The following is a 25,512-nucleotide window of genomic DNA, read 5'->3' as shown; positions in this document are numbered from 1 at the left end:
TCCAAGTTTATGTTGTTTTTTTTTTTTTTTGTGTAAATCATTTCAAAGCTATTTCCAGCTTTGTTGTGGCATTTACAGCCTGTCTGGAAAACAAACATTTGTCAGCAGGAAAACAGTTTTGAATTCAGAAGCTGCAGGAAGCGGGATGGCTGCGTGTGAACGCCTCCAGACAAATGATCAACTTTTGATCCTCTTTCAACATCCTGTTTGCTTGATTTAACGTCTCAATAAGCTCAAACACAGCTCAGCCAAAAGGTCTGCAGAGATATACTAAATGATGTCATTGTAGTGTAACGGCTGATTTGAAGGGTGAATAAAAACCCATAATACATCCTGTTTTTAAAGTGATCCGGTCAAAACAAGGCAGCAATGATTTAGGTTATAAGATAACCTGTCATAAAATAAAGAATGACATTTTTAAAGACATATTCTCACTACATAATTCAATAATTTAAAAATGCCACTGACTCAAACTCTATATTTAATTAGTGAGCTAAATATTTAGTTAGCATCCAAATAAGCTAAATATTTATTTTGTTCAACTATTTAGTTCCAAATTAAATATCTGGTTAAATTAAATGTTGAGGTTAACAACTAAATGTTTTGCTTATTTAGCTTGTCAACTAAATATCTAGTTAGCAAACCATTTTAACTAGTTAGCCTGCAAACTGAATAAGTTAAATGTTAGAGGATTTCCAGCTTTTACTTTGGTAATCCACTTCCAATAATCGCCAAGTTAATTTGCAGGCTAGCTAAATATTTAGCTTAGCTTCAAAATAAATATTTGGCTTGCTAGCTACATATTTAGTTTGAAGTTAAATGTTTAGGTTGAGGCTAAATATTCAGATTGCTAATATATGTCTAGATTCAAAATAAATATTTTGTTTTGAGCTGAACAAAATATTTAAGCTAACACAATATTTGTCTTAGCCCAAATACAGCTTAGCTTAAAGGTCTGCAGAGATCTGGCTTCCTAACAAAGCTAAATTGACTTGCTAATAAATATCAGGCTACAAAATAAATATTTTGTTTAGAGCTGAACATTTAATTTGAAGACAAATATTTAGCTACAAGCTAAATATTTAGCTTCCTAACAAAATATTTAGTTTGAGGGTAAATATTTAGCTTGCTAATAAATATTTAGCTATAAAATAAATATTTGGGTTAGAGCTAAATATTTAATTTGAAATTAAGCTCGAAGTTTTTAGCTTGCTAATAGAATATGTAGCTTAAAGGAACATATTGCGTTTTTGGCTGTATAGTTTTATAAATTTCACCCCGTACTGACAGACACTGCGGTTGTTGCTGCTGTAAAAAGGCAAAGTTTAACAACTCAAGAATACACGTCTATATTTAAACTGGAGGCTTATGAAACCAGAAACTCTTAATGGTGTTGAAAAGATACAAACGTTGTTCGGATATCATCGCAGTGTAATTATAGGACAACAATTCATTGACTTTTTTGTAGTTTGTAGAGCAAAACTTATGGTGGACGAGTGCAGATTCCACACGTGGCCGAGATAACGCGACGCACTCAGAGGGAAAAACTCCCTTCCTCCCTCCGCTGCCGCTTACTCACCCCTGATATGGCAGAAATGTGTAGATGAAAGAGACTTCTGAAGTGAGAGTGTGGGAGGGAATAGGAGTTGATATAAAAAGGGATGAAGGAAAAAAGAAAAAACTTGATGCATTCATGTTGCAGGAAAATGACTTCAGAGTCAGCACTATGGAAAGCCAATCGATCGCAGCGATAAAAAAAAAAAAGAGAGAGGAAAAAAAAGAAACCTCTTCTGGTCAAATTGGAAGATTACATTTTATCAGTACATTTTCAGAGTTGCTTACTTTCTCTGTGACAAGATTTTGACAGCTTTACAGTCGGAATAGAGATTGAAAAACGTTTTTTTTTTTTTATTACAGATAGGAATCTGTCGGACTCAATGGAAAGAGTTTGACGTGTTGGAAAAAAATAAATAAAAAAAAGCCTGATGTGGAGAGTACCTGGACTCTGGGGGGAACAGGTAGAGGGACCATGCGTCTCTCTGCTGACACCATGCTGGCTGCTTCTTCTCCATCCATCGGAGAAGCCTGGCAAAGCGACTCTGCACAGAGGAAAACATGCACAGAACACGCGTTATCCAGATGTTCAAAGTTTCCTGCTGGATAAACCGGCTTTACAAATAAAAGATGTGAACATCAGTACAAATCTGGTAATTGTAATCTTGTTAGCTAAATGTAGTTTTAAACTGCTAACAAGTGTCACTAAACCTCATGCTTCTATAGCAAATTGGACGTCAGGTAGCATCTAGATGCTCCTTATCAAATATACTTGAATAAACAATGAGAAGCAATACTGTGAAATATTGCGTTTTTATGCAGTTAAGTTTTTTTCACTGAAATAAGTCACTTTACTTTCGTTTTCACTAAGCTAACACTAAATATGTTGGGTTGTTAAACCACATGTTATTATTTGGGTTGAAAAACTTACCACGTTATGGGCGTTTCAAATATCAATATATTCAAATATCGGTGTCGATATTGATAATTGTCAACATTGTTAATTATTGATTCGGTTTTTGTCAAACTGGCAGTTCCATATTTTATAGTTTCATTCCATTGTGTGTTTTTTTTTTTCTAAGCAGTTTTGAGGCACGGTGGTGAAACCTGAAACTGCTGCTGCGCAATTTACTCGACTAGGTTGTTGCAAGGTAACCAAAAAGTGAAGTCGATGCCACCAAAGTTGCGTAGCTAGCCATAAAAAGGTTGAACGGCTAAAGCCTTTTCCTCTGCCTACATCCCCCAGAATGCTCAGCGGTTCTTGATCAGATTTCAGTGACAGTTTTTTATATTGAGTATTGAATATTCTATCAGATGTTTAATGTATTAATATTGATTATGTGTCTATCACAATATATAATGTCATTGGGTTACTGTCCAGCCCTGGTCAGAGTGTTCAGTCTCCAACCTCTCAGGAGGGCAGAGTTTGTGTATGAAGGTGGCGACTAACCTGGTTGACCTCCTCCTCCGCGTTCTCGTCTTCTGTGTTCTCCTCCAGGGAGACGTTGGTCGGGCCCAGGGCCGACGGAGTTCCCTTCCCGTTGCAGTCGTTGTGTTCTGGAGGCCGTAGGTGGGCCAGGGAGGGCGGCCTGGAGCTGTGCATGCTGGCTGAGCGGTGCAGGTAGGGCACCTGTGTGGACGAAGAAAAAAAAAAGTGCAGGTAAGTAAATTAGGGACTACTTTTGCTTAGCAACCCGGCTCGGGAACATTTACTTTATGTACTTCAGGAATTAGAACAAATTTAGAATCCAGAAGAACTCACCTTACTACCTTAGATTAACTTTATCAGAACAGGAATCCAGAGAAAGCCCAACTAGTTTATAAATTATGGACTATTTATTCTTAAATATGGGGAAATAATATGTAGTTTCTTTCCTTTGTTTTGTTATTTTGTTTGTATTTCCTTCTAATTCATTTGAATTTCCTTTTAGCTGAAAATGTGCTATGTAAATAAAATGATCTTACCCTTCCTAAGTTATATACATGCAGATCTACAAGCTTCTGAAACCACGTTTTTAATGTTTTCCCACCACTAATTTAACTTTATAATGTCTTCACTGAAAGCGAAGTGGAATCAAAGTCGCATTTTTGTTCGAGGGCAATATTTCCACCCTTCCATCCATTTTCTATACACCCTTGTCCCTGGTGGAGTCTGGAGGGTTGCTGGTGTCTATCTCCAGCGAATGTTTCATGTCTCCGGTGAGAAGCGGGGTTCACGCTGGACAGGTGGCCAGTCTGTCACAGGGCAACACAGAGACAATATTTCCACATGCTACATTTTTTTATACAATGGCATATCAAAAATTATTCATATCCTCAACAATCAACGGAAAACTCTTGTTTGGAATCGCTGCAATCAAATCCAAGATTTATGGGGTTTCCTACTTGTATTTTCACAACTTGGTCATGAGCTCAAAGTCTTAGAGGTTGGAAGACCTCCTTGCCATCAACCTAACTTAATCTTTCCTCGTTTTGCAATATAACTGTTTTAAACTGCTCCACTTTTTTTCCCTGACCTGCCCGCTGGATTCCTTGGTCTTCACGATGCTGTTGGTTCTCCACAACCTTACTAAGACGTTAACATTTGTGGTTGTGATGGGACAAAATTAGAGAAAATTCACGAGGTATGAACACTGTTGAGGAAGCGTCAAACAGCTTCAAAAACTGCTCTACCTGCAGTAAAGCCTCAGGAGGCAAATCCATGGAGCTCCAAGTTTCCACGGACTCCATCCTCCTGTGCCGCGGTCCTCCGTGAGGCTGCGACATCGAGTCGGTCCTAGGAAGGGACGTGTCCTCTTCGTCCACCAACCCGCCTCCGCCTTCTCCTCCACCGTCTCCTTCATCGGAGCTCGAGTTGCCCTCCCCGGACAAGAGAGACCGCCGCTCGCCAGACTGTCGCTTCTGCCGCTTGTACGACGGCGCGCGGCTCAGGCTGTTCCAGCTGGACCGGCGGCTGCCCCAGCCGCTGCCGGTCGTCCACTGGCCGTGCGGAGAGGAGCGGGTGCTAGTCTGAGGAGAGAGCGGCGCAAGAGGACGACCAATGAGAAAAGTCGTCATGACTTTGCTGTTTTTCATTGGTTACTTGTGTGGTTTTCTTGCATTTCTGGGCAGCTGACCTTAATAGAGCTGCTGTACAATGTGACAATCAGAGCTATGACTCACACTAGCTGCGTTTCCATTGACCATATAACTGAGGAGTTTGACATTTTGAAAATAAATTTGTTTTGTGGAAACACCCCAATTCCGAAAAAAATAGTTTTTCTATAAAACGTTTTGCCGACAGAATGAGGTGGTTACAAAAAAATCAGTTTACTTCACAAAACTACAACACTCTTTTTGCATCACACACATCACATGATCAACAACCAGATGTTGCCACTGGTGCAGTGAACAAACTTCTTCACGTGTGATTTTAATTATTTCTTCGACATTAGCGGAATTGTCCAATGTCTAATTGTCTAATGTCAATGGAAATGGAGCTACTGACACAGATAGACATGAGTACTTGGAAGATTGGGATATATTTTCTCAAGTCGTTTTTTTGATCATCAGGTTGTCACATAGAGCGTTAATTACAGCCAAAAGCAGACGGCCGGATCGATAGAAGACATTACTCATCATCGCTCATTGGGAAGAGACACACACTCAATTGAGACACTGTGGCCAAAGCCGAGTGGAAGAGGAAGCAATTTCTTGCTGCTCGGTTGCATCCTGGAAAACCTTCCATCCCAAAAGAGAACTGCAAAGCTCAGGTGAAACGAATAACTCTCTAACTCACAGGCGATTTATCAAAGCAGGCTGGGTCAATGGAGATATTGCTGCCTCGACGAGATTCGTAACCCAGGACGGGGTCGCCCGCCACGGACAACTTGGGGACGGGCATGGGCGTGGCAGCGGTGTGGGTGATGAGTGGTGGAGTCAGACTGGTCTTCATTTCCACGTGACCATTCACTGGCACTACTGTTGAAGTACAGACAGATGAGATTGGTTAGTCTATGAGGATGTTCAGACGTTGCTTAATTTTCTGAAAAAGAAGGACTTAAAAATGGAGAATCTGTTTTTGTAGGGTAACATGAATACATCAGCGCTCTGATGGAAGTGAAAGAGAACATTGTGTTTGGCAGCAACACCAATGCAGAGCAATAGGAGGGTAAGGCAACTTTAAAAATGCTAATTTTTCCTTTGTGGTTTAACAAAATTTGGGATGGTAAAGAAGTGGGTCTTCCAGTCAGGAGAGCAGCTTTATATGCGCCTGAAGAGTCAGACGGGAAGCTGGAGGTTGCACTGCTTACTGCAGTGTTTCCATTTGCTTTCCAGCTGCTGCCTGAGCAGCAATAAGAGTCGATGGGAACTGGCACACAACGAGTGGAAGGTAAAGCTGCTGTTCTGGTCTGAAGACGACCATGGAGACGGCAGGCGGGGAATAATTCAGGCACACCTTGAGGGAACAGGTTGTCCAAATAAAACTTCAGCACATACGTAGTGCAAGATGTTTTTCACATCAGACGGCTCGCATCGGGGCTCTGTGGCATTTCATGTACAGTCAGTAAATACCCGACAATCATGGCTTACCTGTTGAAGGCGATAAGTCCTTTTTGCTGCCGTTGACGTCTTCCATACTTCGTGCAACAGAATCAATCTCTGACCCGGTTTTAGAAGCATCCCCCTTGTGAAATAAAAGGGCAAAGAAGATGTTACAAAGCGGAACCTGGTGTTTTGTCAGGCCAAACACAGAAGAAGGGTAATCATTACCACAAAGTGGAATGGAATAAAACAACATCCGACAGATTGAGGTTTGCTTACTAAAGATATTATTTTAGTTCATCTGTTTATCAATTTTACCTAAATAAGTTTAAGCATTTGTGATATAGCAACTCCTAAATACAGCAACTACTCCTAACTCTAACGTTGACATGTGAAATTTAATGTCTCCCCCAAACCTATGGCTGTGACAAATACATTTGATAAGATGTAATATCTAAACCTGACTGAGTATTAATGATGTCCAAGCTTTTCAAAGTAGTTGTGGTACCTCACCCTAAAAATGCTGTCGCGCTGTTTTGGCATATACCGTATGCACAGTGAGAAAATAAGAGTTACTTGTGCAACATGTTGTCTAAGTAATTGTTGACGAACGCAGCGATCAGACTCGCAAAAAGTGGCAAGAGCTCAAAAGTACAGAAAAATAAAAGACTTCAGTGACAGAGCATTCTTGTTTGAGTCGCTTTGAGTTTATTGGTATGATTCCGGTACAGACTGTTGGACTGCTGTGCCGTGCATAAATCTGATCGGAGCGAGAAAAGCTGGACACAAGCGTTGTGTTTTGGGTTGAGTTATGGTGTCTGTTACAAAGGCTAGCTACGTAAAGTGCTGCTGTGCAAGTAAAACTGAGAACATGGAGCAAACACCCTGACATAGCGACAGAGAGGTTTCTGAATTTACCTTATTCATCACTAAAAGCTACACTGAGAGCTTTGGCGTAAGGAGAAGCTGTTGGTCTATTATTACACAAAGCAAGCTGGATGCTCTTCACACACTACTCTTTAAATTTTCCTCCCATCAGCAGAACCGTTTAGGGATGAATCTCTCACCTCTGTAGCTGCGGAAAGTATTCTCTGCTTATCGTTTAACTCGTCCTTCCTCACTCTCTGAGTCTTTTCCCCCCATGCTGCTCCTCTGGTCACCTCTTCCCTCAAATCAGTGGAAATAAAAACAACTAGATATGTCTCTTGTGTTTGTTCCGCTTCGCTGGTGCCGGCAGATATTATTAAAGCGGGAGAAGGTGCCACGGTGGACGGCGTGTTAATGAAAAGCCGGCCTGGCGAGTCAGACCTCGGTGGCAGCAGAGAGAATGAACAGTAGGTAGAAAAGCCTCCGGACCAAACCGCCATGCATCACCTCCTGAACTGACAAATTACTTCCTTGATACTTCCCACGAGTCGAGAAGAAAAAGAGCACACGAATATTGGGCGTTCCAGGTTTTCTATTCTGGTGATCGCGCTTGCATTTTCTTCCCAGCAATTAATGCCACTGCGTCGTAAAACCCCCATCTGATTTGCTTGACCTGGAAAGATTGGGGGCAGAGAGGGGGATGATGTAGCAAGACTGGATGGTAATGAACTTGTGGACCAATCAACTCAAGGGCAACTTGGACCCTTTTATGGTCTCTAATCATGCATTTACATATTTTAGAGGATTCCTTGTTGTTTCGAAATGTGGGCTCACAGCAGGACATATCAAGCACCCGAAGATGTCTCGGAGTCACAGCTGCGTTAGCTTCTAGGTTGTCAAGCTGAAGTTGCAGAAGACATTTTTATTGACAGACATGTATTTTAGGTGTTTTAGCTCCATTATGTTTGAAATTTATAGTGTGGCTCTCTGTGGTTGTTGCGGCTATCGCTAATTCACCTTCCTTTTTTCCCATGTCCAGGTGGTTCAAAACAGAGAGGCAGCCAGATTTTATAACTGCAGCTAAATACAAAACTACAAACACAGGCTTTCCCTCAATGTATTATACACAGCACTGACGATGTGCAACCTCCATGAGTAGTGTGAAGCTGAATCAGAAACAGGAAGTATACTTATACTTATAACTTCCCACCTCAAATATGACACTGTTGTAGGACTGAAGAGCTCTTTAGTGACAGACTGCTGCATCCTAAGTGCACAAAGTAGCGTTAACGTGGATCCTTCCCAGCTACTTTTAACTTGCTGCTGGTACAACTGACTTTACCCACTCTCAGACAATAAGGGATATTTCTAGTTCTGTATTTCTAACTAAATTACAGATCTAGACTATTGAGTATCTTCAACAACCCTAAGGATCAGAATGATTGTAAGGTGTATTCAGAAAAAAAGTGACCTTTGATTATAAAGTCAGTAAAAACGGTTTTCAGCCTGCTCATTATTTCATTTCATCACAAATTAAAAAGATGCATCCTGGTAAATATCTGGGATCTATTGATTGCTTTCCAATCCTGCGGCTTTCTAATGTTTTTTTAAGCGATGTGGAAAGATGAAAAGAAACAAAGTTAAACCTGAGTAAGAAGATGAGCTCCAAGGGAGTTGTGGTTTAACATTAGCCTTGTTTCATTACTGAAAACACCGTACACAGCATCATATAACCCCTTTATGCCCAAGTGCCTCATCAACAGCGTAGCGTTCAGTTTACTGTCTGCTAAGGAGCTGCTGATAAATAACCAAACTGAAGCAGCAGCTAACTTTTGTTATTCTTCAGCCTGTTTATGTAAAAAAGAAAATATACAATATGTCTTATTATGTGAAATGCCTTCCAGGCAGGAACGATCTATTATTTAGTCAAACACCAATTATTGAAGTCCCATCTGGTATTTACTTTGGAAAATTAATTTCTGCAGAAATACAGTCAGCGGCAAAAACAGGCTATGAATTTTTCATTCTGGAGTAGCGGATGTTAGCACACATCAGTAAATGCTTTACCCACCCTGCATTCGGCGTTTTAGCAGAAAATATCAGATGTAGACATAATCTTTGGGGGGAAGTCGGAGGCTGAGTTTGCCTATATTTTCTTGTTTACACTCTGCCACCCCCAATTTAGGCTCGGACCTGCGAGGAGGAGATGGGAGCGCTCGCCGGTGGGCCCTTCGATAATCGAGAGCAGACGTGAACGGGAGGATCTCAATTACATTTCTTCAGAAAAAAAAAAAAAAAAAACGGGAGCCAGAGAGCGGCTGTTGATAACAGGAAGCTGCGTAATTGTTTCTGTGTGTGTGCATGCCCACTAAAAGTGCCATCTGTAAAAGCAAACCTTTAGATTAGTTAAAAATCGGATTTAAGTTCAAACAAACCCTTTATAAAGAAATAAAATACTCAACATTGCACAAATCAGAGTGTGATTTTCACATTCCTGTCCAAATCAAATGGACCACTGTGAGATTTTATTCCCATCGCTTTCTGAAATATTTGCATAACATTTGCAATACTCCTCATGTGACCGACATACGAAGAACACACATTTCTAAGGAAAACGCGAAACATAACCTCTAATGACTTCTAGGGCTGAAACAATTAATCGCATTAATGCATTTTTCAAAAATAATTGTAAAATAATTTAGTAATCAATGAATCATTATTTGGAGTATACAGACTCTAAAACAACAGACTCAGAGAAGTAAATGGGCCAAAAAACTGTAGGAGAAAATCCACATTTTGCATTTAAGATGAAAAAAAATCCTTCATATTTTCTACCCAGACATCCTGAAGTAGTTTTTGCTTCAATTCAGTAAAGAAAAATCCTATTAAGTACCTTTTGCTACGCAATTATTAATAGTCAATAAATGAGACCTGCACTGCAGATGCATGCTTTGATACAAATGATTATGCTTGCAGTAAAGGAATGCAGTGCTAATGTATTTCATAAAGCACAATGAAATAAAAAAAAGCACAACATCAACTTGTTTTTAATTTCTTACTTAAAAAGTAACTGGATTATGTGTACCTGCATTTTTGTTCATTTCTTTCTAATATTGTGGAAAAAAAATATGGACAACATGTACGAGGTAAATTGTTTTTAACCCGATTAATTGTCAGAATAATCGATTACTAAAATAATCGCGAGCTGCAACCCCAATGACAGCAGCCCTTGTTGAACAGCACTCTGTGTTCACTCAAATCCTTCAGTAGCTGCGTTTCCACTACAAATGTGTGAAAAACATTTTGATATTCAGCTAATGTAAAAAAAAAATTTTTTAAAAATGGCACAGCATCAGCCTCCTACCACTTCCTGTCGTCTTCTTCGTCTTTCCTGCCAGAAGTAACATCCGGTTGTCAATCGCGTGACTCGTGTGACGTGACTAAAGCCTTTCCATTGCAGTTTTCCACGATACACTAATTTTGATACGGTTGAAAAAGCAACTCATCCTAGTGCAAAAACATTATGTAGAAATACCTTCTTCTTCTTCTTTTTTAATTTTTTTATTAGGGTGCTTCCATTAAGCAAATTTATCTTCATAATTCCAATTTGCACAGTTAGTCAATGGAAAGGCGATGATATCAGATTGGATCTCACGTAACAGAGAAATCTTAAAGAACAAGTGGAAAATCCCAAAGTTATGGTCTCATTTCTGTGAGAGCACTGGGCAGCTCTGGGAAACTGGACTTATGAGCTGCCTTCTTCTGAACCAGCTGAGTTTATCTCACGTTGATGGGGGAGGGGATTTCCCCCCAAAAAACCCCAAAAAACAAAAAACGATCCCACATCATATTTCGTGCTCTCGTCCACTGCAAACAGGAGTTTGAAACGAGGAGATTTTTTTAGCCATCGCCAGCACAGAATTTGAACAAAGATGACAGTTGGAAGAAAGCGTTGCTAGGAGTTGAGCGTTCAACATTACTAAAAAAATCCCATGAAAATCACATGTGATTTTTTGTAAGGCTTGATATGGAGTCTGCGTTTAAGGGAGAACAAAGCAAGTCACACTGCAAGTGTTGGAGACTTGGTTATCTCTTCTGAGCTCAGAACTTCAGTTAGTCTCAGCAGCAGTAAGGGAGCCATGCAGAGAGCAGGTTAGAGGACTGGCAGATGATGGGAAACATGCTCCGACAGCCTGATGGGAGATTTGCCTCCTGCGTCTGGAAAGATGGCCGACTGGAAATTGCTTCTGCGCTCTGTCACCACTATTATATTTATGTCAATCATATGGCGGCAGCAGCTCAGTGCCTTTCAGAATCAAGACATGGTAGACATGATTTTTCACCTCAAAAGGAGGATCTATTGTGATTTTAACACACAACGTCCCATCAGGTTTATGGACAATGGTCCAAAGAAAGAGCAAATATCCAGAATCTGAATGTGTGGATGGAAACATCTCGATGTCAGAGTCAGAGTGGTTTGAGATGACTGAAAGTGCGATTGACTTCTGGTTAGCAGATGGGCTATGAAACTCTGGTCAGATGAATCTGGAGTCCAGATGACATCTATACCACAGTCAGAATATGGTGCGAAGAACATAAGAGCACTGATTTATCTGGGTTTGGTTCAGGCTGACGGTATTAAAAAGGGATATTTCCGCTTAGTACCAGTAGAGCATCGTTGGACCACTACAGCCAACCAGAGCAGGTTCTGCAGGATGCGATGGGACACGTGACACGCATCATACATATGCAGCTGAGAAATCTGCTGGAACTGAGTGATGTCACGACAATATGGAATAGAAATCTCTGAGGGTTGTTTCAACACCTGGGTGAATAAATGCTTTGAAAAAATTAAAGGTGAAGAAGGCCCAGCCCCACCTAGTGAAGTACATCTAAGACAGTGGTTGGTTCAGATAAATCTGATGCTGTGCAACCTTCATGGTCAAGCAGGTGGTCAACTCAAGTAGTGGGTGTGAACACCAAATCCGAGAGTCATTTTGGCTCAAATATTTTTGAGTATTTAAAAAACTCAAAATCACATCAATAAACTAGTTTGGGTGACTTAGGAGAGGGACTATGAAAACCCAACCGTCACAGAAAGCACGCTGGACGCCCATGTGTGTGGGAACTCAAGATACATCATGGGATTCGACTATTTTGTTGAAAATCTTCTGATTGTAAGAGATATTTGTGTTTGGAATTTCATTTTCTAAGAAGTAAACAGGTTAAATATATTGTTTTAAGTGAAAACCTTGTCACACTGATGTATTTGGTACAACACAGACAACAGAGAATATAGGGAGTACAACTTGAGACATTATCCAATAGGACTAAGTGTAACCCTCGACTTGCTACTGCTTACCTTTGTGCATGAAGGATGGCATGTGGAGAAAACAAACAGCAGACTCTCCAGAAGGTTCACTTTAAAATTAAATTTTAAATGTTGAGATTCAAATTTAGAAGCTTTGGTTCAAAAAGAGACTTGACCTGCGACTCGGTCAACCTCTGCTTCAAAACTATGCCTTTAAATGAGAAATTATCAATAATGTTTGTCCCTATATCCTCACTTGTGTTATTAGTGCTAATTAGACTCTGTGTCTGGGACCGAAACCCTTCTGGGGAATCACGGCGCTTTGCCTTCTTATCAAAGAGCCAATTATTTGTTCATCTTTTCTACTGATTTATACACCCAAGAGAGAGCAGCGTCCATTCAAGCGCCTTGGAAAAGCTCCCATTCAATACTCTATCGGATTGGACTGGCAGGAACAAAGATTTTTGAAACTTTTGGAAATAATAATAATAATAATAAAAAATCCAAACTAAATCTTGCACTGCTCAATATCACAGAGAACAAGTTAGAAAGGTTTTGTTTTCCAATAAGGCTAAGCGGTCCCCTGAAGGCACTAGTGGCAAAGCGTGGCATGTTAATATCTACATTAATGCCTGCTAAATATTAACTTGTCACATTAACGATGCAAAATGGCCTCTGCGATGTTATTCATCATTCTGTCACTCATGAGTAGAAACCGGCAGTCGAGAGGTCTACGGCGTCGCCGCAAAGCTGCCATGGGGAATGATGAGGGGAGGAAAGGGTGAAGGGGGACGGGTGAGGGACAGACGGAGGGTGGAGGGGGACTGGGCAGGATGGCTAGCTGATTAAATGGAGAGAGGGGAAGGGAGGAGAGGCAGGGCTGCAGAGCTGTACATACCCCTGAGTCTACAGGCAGTTGAATTAGGCTCAGCTGGGCATGCAAGTCCTCCCGCTTGGTAATTTCCTTTTAGCGGAAGTGGCCGGAGAGAAGAAGAAGAAAGGGAGAGGAGGCACGGAGGAGAGGAGCGAAGCCACAGCGGTGGACGAGAGCAGAAGGGAGAACAATAAAGATGATTCAACATGTTGGAAAATGTTGACTTCATCCTGCTGGAGAACAAATCCAAGTAGACGGCCGGGGCCACTAAGCCACTTGTGGAAGCATGAGAAGTGAGGAGAGCATAGAAACAGCGTGGCCATGTCGCACTCTAGAGTTAACCTGTGTGATTTTTTTTGATGAATGTGGAGACCTTTAAGACAAGAAGTCTCATTTAATGTTGTGCGTGTAGAAACATCATGTTTTTCCACTTCTGGAGATAAAAATCAATCCTTTATTATGGTGGTATAATCTCACATTGAAAGGTTTTTTTGGGAAAAACTCTGGTGGAACAATTGTTGGTACCCTAACCTAACCAATTCCTTAGAAAAATAAAAGTAACTAAAGAATTTTTTTTTTTTTGTACCTTATACTTATTTAGGTTGACGCCATTTTCTCTGTACTTCTGATTAGGAATCTACAGAATTTACAGAATCCCATTCATTTTATCAACTGGCCACAATACTGGACCAGAACCAAGATTTTGTTGCCGACAGCACCATACAGCAAATTAGCCCGTTCCACTTTTGATGCTATTAATCCTGCCACAGACTTTAGAGATGGTGTCATTTGAACCCCACAAGCTGTTTACTCTATGCGTCGTGCGCTTTTCTGATTTTGTGTATGTCGTTTCGTGAACTGACGGTCTGACGGCACACTCCTGCCACCTGCTTCTTTGCTGTCCAACCGTCACTTGCCGCACTCCTCCTGAGCTTCGTGCTAAGGCTGAGGGAGGGTTAAAAACCTTTCATTTAATCTGGGGAACAATTTTGGGTGACTTTTCTGAAATGTCTAGGCCCCACAAATTTGCGTTTTTGGGGAAAAAAGAGAAATTAATCGTACAATCATGATCGGCCTTTATGTTGCTTTCACTGCTCAGGTCTAAAAAGTGGATAATTTATAGTTTTTAAAAATATTTCTGATCCTATCTCAGTATGGTGAAATTCTAACATTTTACTTACAGCTATCTTACCATAAGAGTCTTATCCAGCACAACCTAGTGAAATGTTTCAGGAGATTCTGTCCTGTTGACCAAAGGGGATTGTACAAAAGTAACAAAAGCCTGGGTACCAATAACTGTGCAACCAGTTATTCCACTTATATGTTTTTTGTTTTTTTTCATTTGTGGTTTTTGTATTTAGTCAGAAAGGTACATTTGTTCAAAACTGAATGGTGTTCAATTTTAGTACCATAATAAAAGAAGAGTATTGTCTGTCTTCTCAAAATCTTAACCAAGTGAATGTGGATACTGCAAGAATATGCCTGGGTGTGAAATGATTAACTAAATGTTCTCTTGGGTTTTAAAAAAAAACAAAAATCAGCAAAAAGACATAAGTCAGCAAGGTTGCACTCATTGCATTGGATACTGTACAGTCACATGGGCACACTGCTAGAGCCTGAAACAGAAAAATACTGAAGAAAAAATGGTAGGTAAAATGAACATGTAAAAAAAAAAAAAAAGATGCAGGTTGGGGGCTTGTGCCATATATAGCAGGGAGGAAAAATGTGGGTCTAATGAATAAAAGAAGCAGAATGAAGATTAAAAGTAACATCTTTACAGTGTGTGGCGGTGTGTGCGTGTCTTGGCACCACAGTTGAGCACATCTCCTGGCCATGCCCCACGTCATTCAAGTTACCCGTTACCTAGCAACCCTGACGCAAGGAAAGTTTGGCTGACTAAAAATAAACTTAGTGTTAGCAGAAAAGGATGTTAAGATGAAAAAAAAGAGGGAGAGTTAAGGTAACAGCTCTTCCCTGAGGGAACCATGGAGATTCTCACACTAAGATGTTTGAGTGTACATGAAAGTGCCTGTGCTTTTTTTTTTTTTTTTTTGGTTAATTTCAGTTCTACCTTAAAACTCAAATATACTTTATTCACATTTGTAAGCTGCAATAAAGTCCAAATGGAATCTAATACTTTGAAAATTCAACAAGCCAATGAAATATCACTGTTAGGGCAAGTTTTTGCTAGCTAGCCCAGCAGAGGGCTACACATTAATTCGCTTGGCTAGCCAACTAGCCGATGTGCCAAAATAACGTTTGTACTCACTGATCTGGTGTCGGTCTCCAACTCTTCCAAAGAAACAAACAAACAAAAAAAACTGCCTACTGAGTTAGTTAGGCGATAACAGTCTGCCTTTTGCTATTTATCAACAACTCCACAGTTAGCTTAATGCTCACTGTGCTACTGAGAAAAGGCCGGCCATGCCTACACTATTCCAGCTATAGTTGTCAAAGAATGCATTTTACTTTGTCTATAAAAAAAATAGTATTTGGACAAAGCTCAAAAATCTTAACAAAAACACTTAAATATCCTTGACACACCAGAAGGTGGCGGTAACGTCAACAATAACGGCGCATCAAGAGAGAGTGGGGCTAAAGCTAGCTTGGTTCCCCAAGAAATTTTAGTAGCTCAGGCTTTCTTTAAAAAACTTCAAATAAATAAATATGTTTAGATATTCTGTTTATCATAAAGAGGCACATTGAAATTACTAATATATGGATATCTTACCATATGGTATTACCGTAGTCTAAAACCTGTTAGCAGCAAATTCACTTAAATAGCATAGGTTTTCAGCTAGGAGCTTTCAAAAATATCTGTTTCAAAAGGTATATCTTTGCTGATATTTTATTAATATTATTGGAAACATTCTACAGTAATATTAAACACATTTCTTCAGACCAAGCAAAAAACAGCTGCAGAATCAGTGTGAAATCGAAATATTGAGTCATCCTTTTTCTATACTTACTCTTCATAAACCAATAGCTGAAAGTGCGGAGGATCAAAAGAGAGGTGCTGCCATAAACTAATGAAGAAAACTGCAAAGGCCTCTGAATGAGTTTTCCTTTTGTTTTTCTTTTTTGTAAGATAGTTCCTTCCCACAACTGTCTTATTTGATTGCATCAAACTTTACTCAGACATCTTTTTCTCCTCTTTTTGTTCTTTACAGTCTTCCTCAGAAGGAAAGCGCCACACTCTGTAATACATCATAGTTATTTCTCTGGCTTTTAAAATGATTTATGAAAGAGAGGCTAAAGTTTACTGACGGCAAAAAAAAATAAATAAATAGAACATAAGAGCATGAAAGGCTCATGTAAAAGTGCGGATTTGGGCGCTGTGGGATGTCGTCTGGTCAACATAGTTCTCTCATGACGTGTCGCAACTTCACGGCATTGGAAAAGAAGAGGAACAATAACGAGGATTAATGAGTGGGAGGCGACAAGGCTGATGGAATAACAGACATGAAGCAAAAAAAAAAAAGAAACAACCATTGATCTTATATCCAACTGCAAAGAGTGCAAGAATGTCTCATCTGTTTGCAGCTATAAACACTTATCCATTACCACAGACTTGTGCCAAAGTATTTATCTCAAACGCAGATTTTTCTGAGAAAAGTAAAGAACTTGGAGCCGAGCTGGGTTATTCTGACCTGAACGCTGTTAGCTGTGAGCATAAAGTTTCCTTCGCATTCTTTCTAGGCTGGGTAATTTAAAGCGCACGTGCAGTTTTTACCTCGGTCTGGAAGCCTTCGACTAGGATGGCCACCAGCAAGTTGAAGAGGACGTAGTTCCCAAAGGTCATGAGGGCGATGAAGTAAAGCGCCGCTACTGGAGACGTGGAGGCCATGCCGTTGTACAGCACCTTGTTCCAGTCCTCCTGGGTCAGGATCTATACATGGAAGGAGAAGTGGATTTAAAAAGTCAAATCGGAAGAGTTTTAGCTACGTTTGCCTTTATTGTTGCTGCTTGTAACAAAAACTGCAAACTTTGGCGTCTTTTGATGGGATTTGTCCACGTAAAGTCGTTTTGGACGAAGGTATATTCAGGTGTTAGAAATTGTCCAGGTAAAGTGAATCTCTAAATCCAAGACAGGGTCTAAAAATCTCTTTTTACAGATGTTCTCTGTTCAGTCTAACAGAGCTTTAGCTAACGTAAAAAAAAAAAAAAAAGACCCAGAAAACAGTCTCACTGTCTACATTTACAAAGACTTGTATCTGGTACTGTGGTGAAATCTAGCTCTAAAAGTTAATAGACTTTAAAAGCCATGTGTCGCTCTTTTGTAACGTAACAATCAGGAACTACTTTGTGTTGCTCCATTGCATAAAAACACAACAAATCACCATTATGTCCAAACTCCCAGGCAGCTTTTTCTTCAGCCGACTGAAGTCTACAGCTGTCACCTTTGGTTGAGCGATTGATTTATTGACTTACATAGCTATCAACCGAACAGATTAGAGTAAAAATCACAGCAAAAGAAAAACAAAAAGACACAAAAAAAAACAATAAAATGTAGTGTAGAGGCTTCTCTTCTTTATGGTATTAAAAGGCTGTCTGAAGAAACAAGTCTTGAGCTTCGACTTAAAGGTGACAGATTGTTCCAGAGTTGAAAACGGCCTGTTGGAAAGTTCCTCATCACAGATTTGATATTGACATATTACAAGCAGAAACGACGTGAAGGCCCAGAACTATGGCTAAATGACTGACTTATGTCAAGAACATGAACAATGTCTAAACCCCGTGCATTCAGACATCACCGTTTTGGTGAAAACTGTTGTACTTGTTCTAAAGCTGAGCCACAGGTACAACCGAACGCCTCAGAAAATATTTGTTCCAGTTCCAACATTTTTAGCTGCAGTTTGAGCTCATTCTGCGGCACATCTGCCTCTCATTACGGGGTTAAAACAGTCATTTCAGTCATGGTGAACTTCAAAAGATATATATGCAGACATCGTCGCCTTGAAGAAAAATGGCCTCCCATCCATAAATCTGAATCTGCGGCTAAGAATTGAGCACTTTCTACAAACGTTTTGCCACTCAAGATGAGATTCTGGATGTTTCCGGGACTGCAAGGGAAAACCGCCTCACCTGAAACACGGTGACTATGGCCCAAAGGAGGGAGTCGAAGTTTTTTCTGTCCGGCAGCGTGTCTCCGTCCCTCTCAGAGCCAAACTTGCAGCCAAACAGATGCATCCCCAGGATGCTGAGGAGGAAAACGAGACAAACACAAACAGGAAGACAGAGGACAAATATTTACATCAGACGCCCGTAGTGGAATCGGGACAAATAAACGGAGGGATTTCAGTGGCTGAAAAGGATTTCCAGATTGTTCTGCGTAAGAATATTGGACGTTTCTGTTTATCCTGTTTGTGATTTTGTGAAAAAAAAAAAAAGAATGTTAGATTTTGAAACTTTAACTAGAATTCTCCAATACAGTTGAATGTCCCCTCAGTTCCCAGGTCTCTGTGACACAATGGAGGCCTGCAGAGGGGATGGGACTGGAGCTCCTGGTTGAGTTCAGCACCATGGACAGTGTGACCATCCATGAAGCATGAGTACTGCTGCCCTACAGGACACTGGGACCGACGCTGGGACAGCTACAGGACGCTGGGACCGGTCTTACACTCTGCATTTATGCTAAACTCATTTTTGTCCGTTTATCACAAAAAGTCTTAATAAAAACATTAAGAATTGTGGCTCAAATTTAACAAAAACCTGTCAAAGTTAATTAGCTTGAATATTCAACACATGCAGATTCAGACTAGATGAGGAGACGGTCGCCTGTATGCCGCAACGTTCACCACACGTCCGCGTGGATCGGCCGGTGAAAAAGACGGCGGCGAAACAAAAGCGGGGGAGAACAGGAAGGCCACACTACATCAGACAAGTAATTGTGGGTGTTATTATTATGACACAGCAGAGAGTCCGCTGCGCAGTCTGCCTTTTATTGAGAAAAAACAGACAGCGGAGCTCAACTAGAGCCGAGGGACCAATGCAACGCTGCCTCCGCTGGCTCAGCCTGGCAGCTGGTCGTTCAAATGGAGCCTGCTTACGTGCGCGTACACAAGAGCTGCCGGAACGCTGTGTTTCCGTCTGAACGGCCGTGTTCTGGAGCGTGTTGCGTGCAACATATGTCGTTCCACAACATATGGTTACAAAAACCTTCACCTAAATTCTCAGATAGATTAAAGAGACAAAAAAAATATTGCAGTTCTGAGCCAAACACCTACAAATCCCCAAAAGTGTAAAAAAATAATACATCACAGAACCCATCTGCCTGTCGTTTGTTTTGTTTTTTCAGCAGGGAATTGATTTCTTTGTTGACTAAACATTATTTTTTTAAAGGACTGGAAGTGCAACTGGTTATTAGGGATGCAGGTAAAAAAAAAGGAAGATTAGACACTTTTACTTTCCTACAAAGATTCACAATTCTGCTTACCTAAGACTTGTGAAATATTTAGAAAAGTGCTTTCAAGTTGAGGAAAAACCAAAAACAGAATTTATGCCACGGCGACAACACTTCTTATGTTGTCTCTTTCGAAACAAAATGTCTGATGATTTTGAAAAGTCACTAATGAAGGTGTTTGTCTTTTTTTGTGTGTCTACAACCGCTGAGTGCAAAGAGACTCCATTTTGAATCCCAACAGGGCAGAAAATGACGAGTGACAACTAAATCAGAGAAGATGACTTCGGTGTCGTTCTCCATTGTCAATTAATACCACTGGTGGAATTACAAAGCAGCTATTGTGGAACGACCTTCGACCTCCGCCTACCTGAAAATGAAGATGAAGAGCATGAGCAGCATGCAGAAGGTGGCCACGTTGTCCATGGTCTTCATCAGCACCACCAGCTGCCTCTGCAGGGCCGGCATGAAGCGCACCAGCTTCAGGACGCGCATCAGCCGGAAGGTTCTCAACACGGACAGGCCGCCGCCCTGCTGGCCGACGATCTCCCAAACGCTGAGGGGAAACCACATAAAGCACCAGACACACTCTTACTCTCTCGTGAGGACAAGGACCAATCCGTTCTGATCTTTCGATCGCCGCCAGATGTCGCGCGGTTTGCTAACGAAGTGCCCAGTCCACACCTGATCACCACTATGATGCCGTCAAAGATGTTGTAGGGGTTCTTGATGTAGCCGAACGGCCCGTACACCAAAACCTTCAGCAGCATCTCCAGGGAGAAGAGGCTGGTGAAGACGATGTTGCTGATCTCCAGGGCGTTGGTCAACTCCTCAGGCTGCACAGACAGAGGCAAGGCAAGCAGCTGAAATATTTCACCTGAACTGAAGAGAACAGAACCATGTCGGACGAGACGCTGGAAGAAAAAAAAACAACCTTCAGAAACTTTTTTCACTCGTTTTTAAAATTGCAATGGATCAATCACAGATGAAGTTATGGTTGGAAGCTGCATATAGGAGGGACATGTGAGACGTAAATGGAGAGATGATCATTTCTGCAGCGGGCAGTTGGTATGGCAACAAGGACATGCAGAAACGGACAGAAAGAAAGGACAAAAGGATGGACAGAAGGGAAAATGAGGGAGATAAAGAAAAAAAGAAGTGGGGAGACAAGGAAAGATAAAAAAGAGGAAATTACAAGTGAAAAGATGAGAAGGATGGATGCAGGGAAGAAAGTTAAAAAAATAAGGAAAGAAGGATGGAAAGGAGAAATGAAAAATGTAAGAAGGGAATTATGACCCAAAAAAGGAGGGGAGGAACTGAGGAAAGCAGGAAAAAGGAAAGGGAAAAGGGGGAAAGAATGAAAAGATAGAAAAAGGAGACTAGCAGAAGGAAAAACACAAAGAAAGAAAATGGAAAGGCAAGAGAGGGAGGACAAGAAGGAAGAAAGAGAGACTCCAGAAAGAAAGAAGTTAGGGAATAATTAATGGAAGATCGCCCAGTGAAGGAAGAAAGATGAAGGATAAAACAAATGAAAGAATGGAAGAAACGATGACCCAATGATGGACAGGATGAGGAGACTAAGGAAGTCCAGAAGGTACATTTTAAAGAAAGAGTTTATTGAAGAATGTTTAGTAGAAAAAAAGGAACATAGAAAGAAAGACCCAAAATGCAGACAACTAAAATAAGCATTTGGAAACAACATGTTTACATTCAACTATAACATTTTCTTCAGTCATACTTAAAAAAAAAAACAAACAAACCTGGAAAGCACTTAAACCAAATTTCAGACTTTCTCACACCATGTAAGTTTCCTGGTGAAATTACTAAAAAAACATCAACCCCTGCAGTGTCTCACACACACACACACACTCGCACACGCACACACACACATCAGGACACACAGCAGCGACTTTGTACTTTTCAAACAGGACAGATCCACCCGGGTTTCTTTCCCCTGCATACAATAAATACACCCGACCTTTTGTCGATCTCGACTGCCACTCACATCTCCATCAAACAAACTCTGTGTATGGCTGCGTCGGCGTGTGTGTGTGTGTGTATGTGTGTGTGTATGCTTGTGTATGTGTGTGTGTGTGTGTGTGCGTGCGTGCGCGGCTGTTTGAGGCAAACAGGCAGCGAGAGCAAGCAGAGAGATACAGAACCTGATCCCCAAGATAAAAGGCGCAACACATCCATATACGACAAGCTATGGAAATCAGACTTCTGTAACGAGTGTCTGTAATTATCAACGAGGAGAACAGAGCAGCCGGGAGCGCCGCTGTGCGCCTGTGGACGGCGCAAGGCTGCGCTTCACATGGCCTTTCATCTGTGTGAAAAAGGCACACAGATGCAGCGCACCGCACACACTGCAGATGGCTGGGCACGGGGAACAGAGACCCCGATAAGGGCTCACACGCTAGCCATCAAGAAATGTGCATGCATGTTTAAGTGTGAACATGACAGGGTGTCTATGTATCTGAAATTAAGGCCTTACAATGCCAAATTCATTAGAAAACATTTTTAAAAATGTTATATGTTTATCATAGGTCTTACATTTTGTTGTGGCAGGACTATCTTATCTCTTACATTCTAATTAGTTTATTATTCTCATGGGACATTTTTGTCAGGCAGAAGTTTGAGTCGCTCATAGACATTGTTGCGTTCTGTGACTCGAGGTAGTTTATTAGCTGCTAGCATACCCTGGCTAGCTGGGTTTTAGCATCTTTCATTAGTAAGTGCAAATTTACTGTCACTTTGTTGGACGAGGTTTATCTTTTGAGCTGTTTGAGTAGCACACAAACATCTTCAATGCATTTTATAACTCCAGGCAGTTGGTGCTACCGCTAGCTATCTGCTAGAAGACCACTACTAGCTTTTGCATATATCATTGGTAAGTGAATATTTATCATCAATGTGTTGGACGACGTTCCTCTTTTGAGTTGAGTTGCGCTCAATGCTCTTCATTACGTTCTGTGACTTGAGACAGTTGATGCAATCATGAACGAGATGCTAACATGACCTTGCTAGTTAGCTTACATGTGTAAGTCTACATTTATCTTTAGTGTCAGAGAGGACGTTCATCTTCTGATCTGTTGAGTCACACACAGACGTCTTCACTGCATTATGTGACTCGGGCAGTTAATGATAGCACTAATTAGCTGCTAACATACCTTTGCTAGTTAGCTATTTGCATCTATCCTGGCTAAGTGTAAATTTATCGTCATTTTGTGGGCCGATGTTCATCTTTTGAGTCGCATGCAGACATCGTCATTGCATTCTCTGACTCGAGGCAGTTGAGGCTACCGCTACTTAGCTGATCACATACCCTTGCTTGCTAGCTTGTTCAATTTTTACGTCTATCGTGGTTTACAGTAAATTTCAGTTTACAGTAAATTTCAGTCAGTTTTGCTGGACAACGTTTGTCTGAGCCACTGGATCACTTCTGCTGGCAACCCGTAATACACGACATGCATTCTGCGAAAACTACGACTATTTAAAATATGCCAACTTGTACATTTCTGTCACAAAATGTATATTTCATTAATAATGGTTTTACACAGATCTTAAAAGTCCTTAAGTTTGAGTTGATGAAACTTGCAGAAACCCTGTTTTAAAGCACCGCTTACATTTCTACGAATAACTCCTCCGTCCCCCGCGCTCAACTGGTAATGTAATGTAATGCATGGTGGGCTGCCACTAATCACAACACACCGTGACTGTTTAGGCGGGGATTACTCAACACTTGCGTTTGTACACACAGGGAAGGAGAGATACGGAGATTAACATCCACTGTTGAATAACAGCTCCTCCTCAACCACAGAGACACCATTTTGTCTCCCAACGCATGAGCAGCAGAGTCGGTTGGTGACGATGACACAATGTCATTGCTGATTTCAGTCATTATTTAGTTCATACAGCTGGAAAAAAAAAAAAATCTAAAAAGTTCCCATCTGGTTGAATCAAATTCCAGAGGGTCCGTTCACACCGTGACATTGGTGAAGAAATGTGTCCCACTGTGACAGAGTGGTTCAGTTTGAGTTCACCACTTATTTTTTTATTTTTGGGTTATTTAATCTTTCTATAGTTGGTTATAATTTAACTTAAACATTGCTCTTGTAACTTTGCTTCACTCACTATTCTGTGTTTGAAGCAAAGTGTTTGTTTATGTTGCAGTTTATATCTGTGTATATGTTTTAGCTAAAGCTAACGCTGCTGGATCGTTGGATGAATGCAAATGTTTCTTTTGTTTCAAGATCCATTTCTGGTAAAATATTTGTTTTTTCTGTTTTACTTGCCTTTTTTTGTCCCTTTTAGATGGTTTAGTCTGATCAGCTGTGTGGGAGCGGCCAGTCCAGCACTTCCTGCCTAAATGGCTGGATGATGTCAGTGATTGCATCAGTTTTAGTTTTTCTTTTTGTATTGTCCGCTTTTTTTAAAAATTTCAACTAAACTTTTGAGTTGCCCCATATCAAATGTTTTACTTTGCTGACCGTTTAGTTATGTATTGAGATTATTTCTCTATTTAGATTGTGTTGTTTGGTTGGTCCTGTTTTATTATGGTATCGTCTAATGTAGTGCAGATGTGTTGCCAATTTGACATAGAGCGGGAAGATTTCAGATGATCCAGATGGATGTCAGAGTGTAAAAAAAAAAAAGAAAGAAAAGTGAAACAATCAAATTCAGTATAAGAACCAGGAACTGGCAGCTGATGCTGTTGTTTGTTCATCTGTTTTGACCATATGACCACACCACCTCACAGCAACACCAACAAAAATCAGCTTTTAGGATTTTACAGCCAATTAGAATTCAGTTGGACTAATTTCTTTCCTGAAAGAAATCCCCAACTATAATCACATGGCTAAACCAGCACTGGGCAAGTCGTATTTATTTATTTTTGCTAAAAAATGTAGCATCAGCGTTTGTTTTTGCGCCGTTTTTCCCCTTCACCGGCCCAACAAAAAGCCCAAAGCTTGACCCACATTTAACAGGCCGAACAATGAACCGTTTACTCATCGCAATACAGGTGAAGCTTAATCAAGGCAATCGGTTTCAACCTGAACAGGAAGTCACCAAGACTCTTCATGCTGTAAGAAGACGTTGGTCAGAAGAGACCAACATCAGCAGACCGTCTCAGAAGGAGCGTCTGTGAAGTTCATCTGAGTTTGAACAAGAAAGTGCTGCTTGTTGCTTGGGATGAACTCATTTTTGTTTTTCCCCCACAGGAGCCGTCGATGTGCAAAGGCAGGAGAGGCGAACCTCTGCGGAGTTCCAGCTCTTTTATTTTCCTCCCACTTTCTGATGGTTGTCCAGATAAAAACCTGATGAAATTCACTCAATTTTATGGCTGTGTGAAGATTTTCAAAGGGCAGGACACTTTTATGAACCTCTGTATGTTGAAGCAGCATCAAACACATCAGTGTTGCTCAAAAAGATCTGCAGATTAGAGGCTAACAACAGCAAACAACAAAAACAGTCTGGGTTCACAGACTCAGGCCAACCCTTCTTTTTGTCTGATCCCACCCGCCGCCTCATCGTGGCCATTCATCCTCCGCCGTTCTGATGAGCGCGGCCGCCGCCGCCGCCGCATCATCCTTCATCTCTTTGCAAGGCACGCGTTGCGTCATCAAGGAAGGTTAAAAGGGTAAACGGATGCGAGGGCCGCTCGGATGTCCGTGTGTTCTCCGCAGATGAATGCCCTCACGTAAAAATATGTCCACGCACACGCGCCTACAAACAACCTTTGATGTTACATGAATAAACACAATTAGGGGGCCACACAGCTGAGATCCGCTCACCAAGAACGGTCCCAGCCGCACACGTCCCGCCGCCTGACGGGATGCGGCGGATAAGCCGGAACCAGAGGTACGCTGTTTATGAGCTGAGCCTCGGACGGCAGACATCTGGCCCTGACACCGAGCTTCAGGTCATTATTCTTCCCCGCCACTGTTTCTCCTCGGCTCGTGTGTTGGGACATTCCTCATG

The 25,512-nt window shown here is 41.1% G+C and overlaps 1 protein-coding gene across 15 annotated transcripts in view; it reads right to left on the bottom strand.

Moving 5' to 3' along the window:
• cacna1g (calcium channel, voltage-dependent, T type, alpha 1G subunit) overlaps nt 1-25,512 on the bottom strand; it is a 261,264-nt gene that overhangs the window by 67,908 nt on the left and 167,844 nt on the right. For 12 of the 15 annotated variants that reach the window (XM_044102108.1, XM_044102109.1, XM_044102097.1 and 9 more), the window contains 10 exons: nt 20,215-20,366; nt 19,901-20,086; nt 18,216-18,330; nt 16,864-17,019; nt 13,155-13,220; nt 6,127-6,220; nt 5,333-5,514; nt 4,228-4,563; nt 3,005-3,184; nt 1,999-2,099 (listed from right to left, as the gene is read on the bottom strand). In XM_044102108.1, the coding sequence (XP_043958043.1) occupies nt 1,999-2,099; nt 3,005-3,184; nt 4,228-4,563; nt 5,333-5,514; nt 6,127-6,220; nt 13,155-13,220; nt 16,864-17,019; nt 18,216-18,330; nt 19,901-20,086; nt 20,215-20,366 (1,568 nt within the window). The remainder of the gene's footprint in view (nt 1-1,998; nt 2,100-3,004; nt 3,185-4,227; nt 4,564-5,332; nt 5,515-6,126; nt 6,221-13,154; nt 13,221-16,863; nt 17,020-18,215; nt 18,331-19,900; nt 20,087-20,214; nt 20,367-25,512) is intronic. The other 3 variants (XM_044102104.1, XM_044102111.1, XM_044102110.1) reach the window with 1 other exon arrangement.

This window comes from Gambusia affinis, linkage group LG20 (assembly GCF_019740435.1).
Source record: "Gambusia affinis linkage group LG20, SWU_Gaff_1.0, whole genome shotgun sequence".
NCBI lineage: Eukaryota > Metazoa > Chordata > Actinopteri > Cyprinodontiformes > Poeciliidae > Gambusia > Gambusia affinis.
This window is presented reverse-complemented; position numbering and strand designations above follow the sequence as displayed.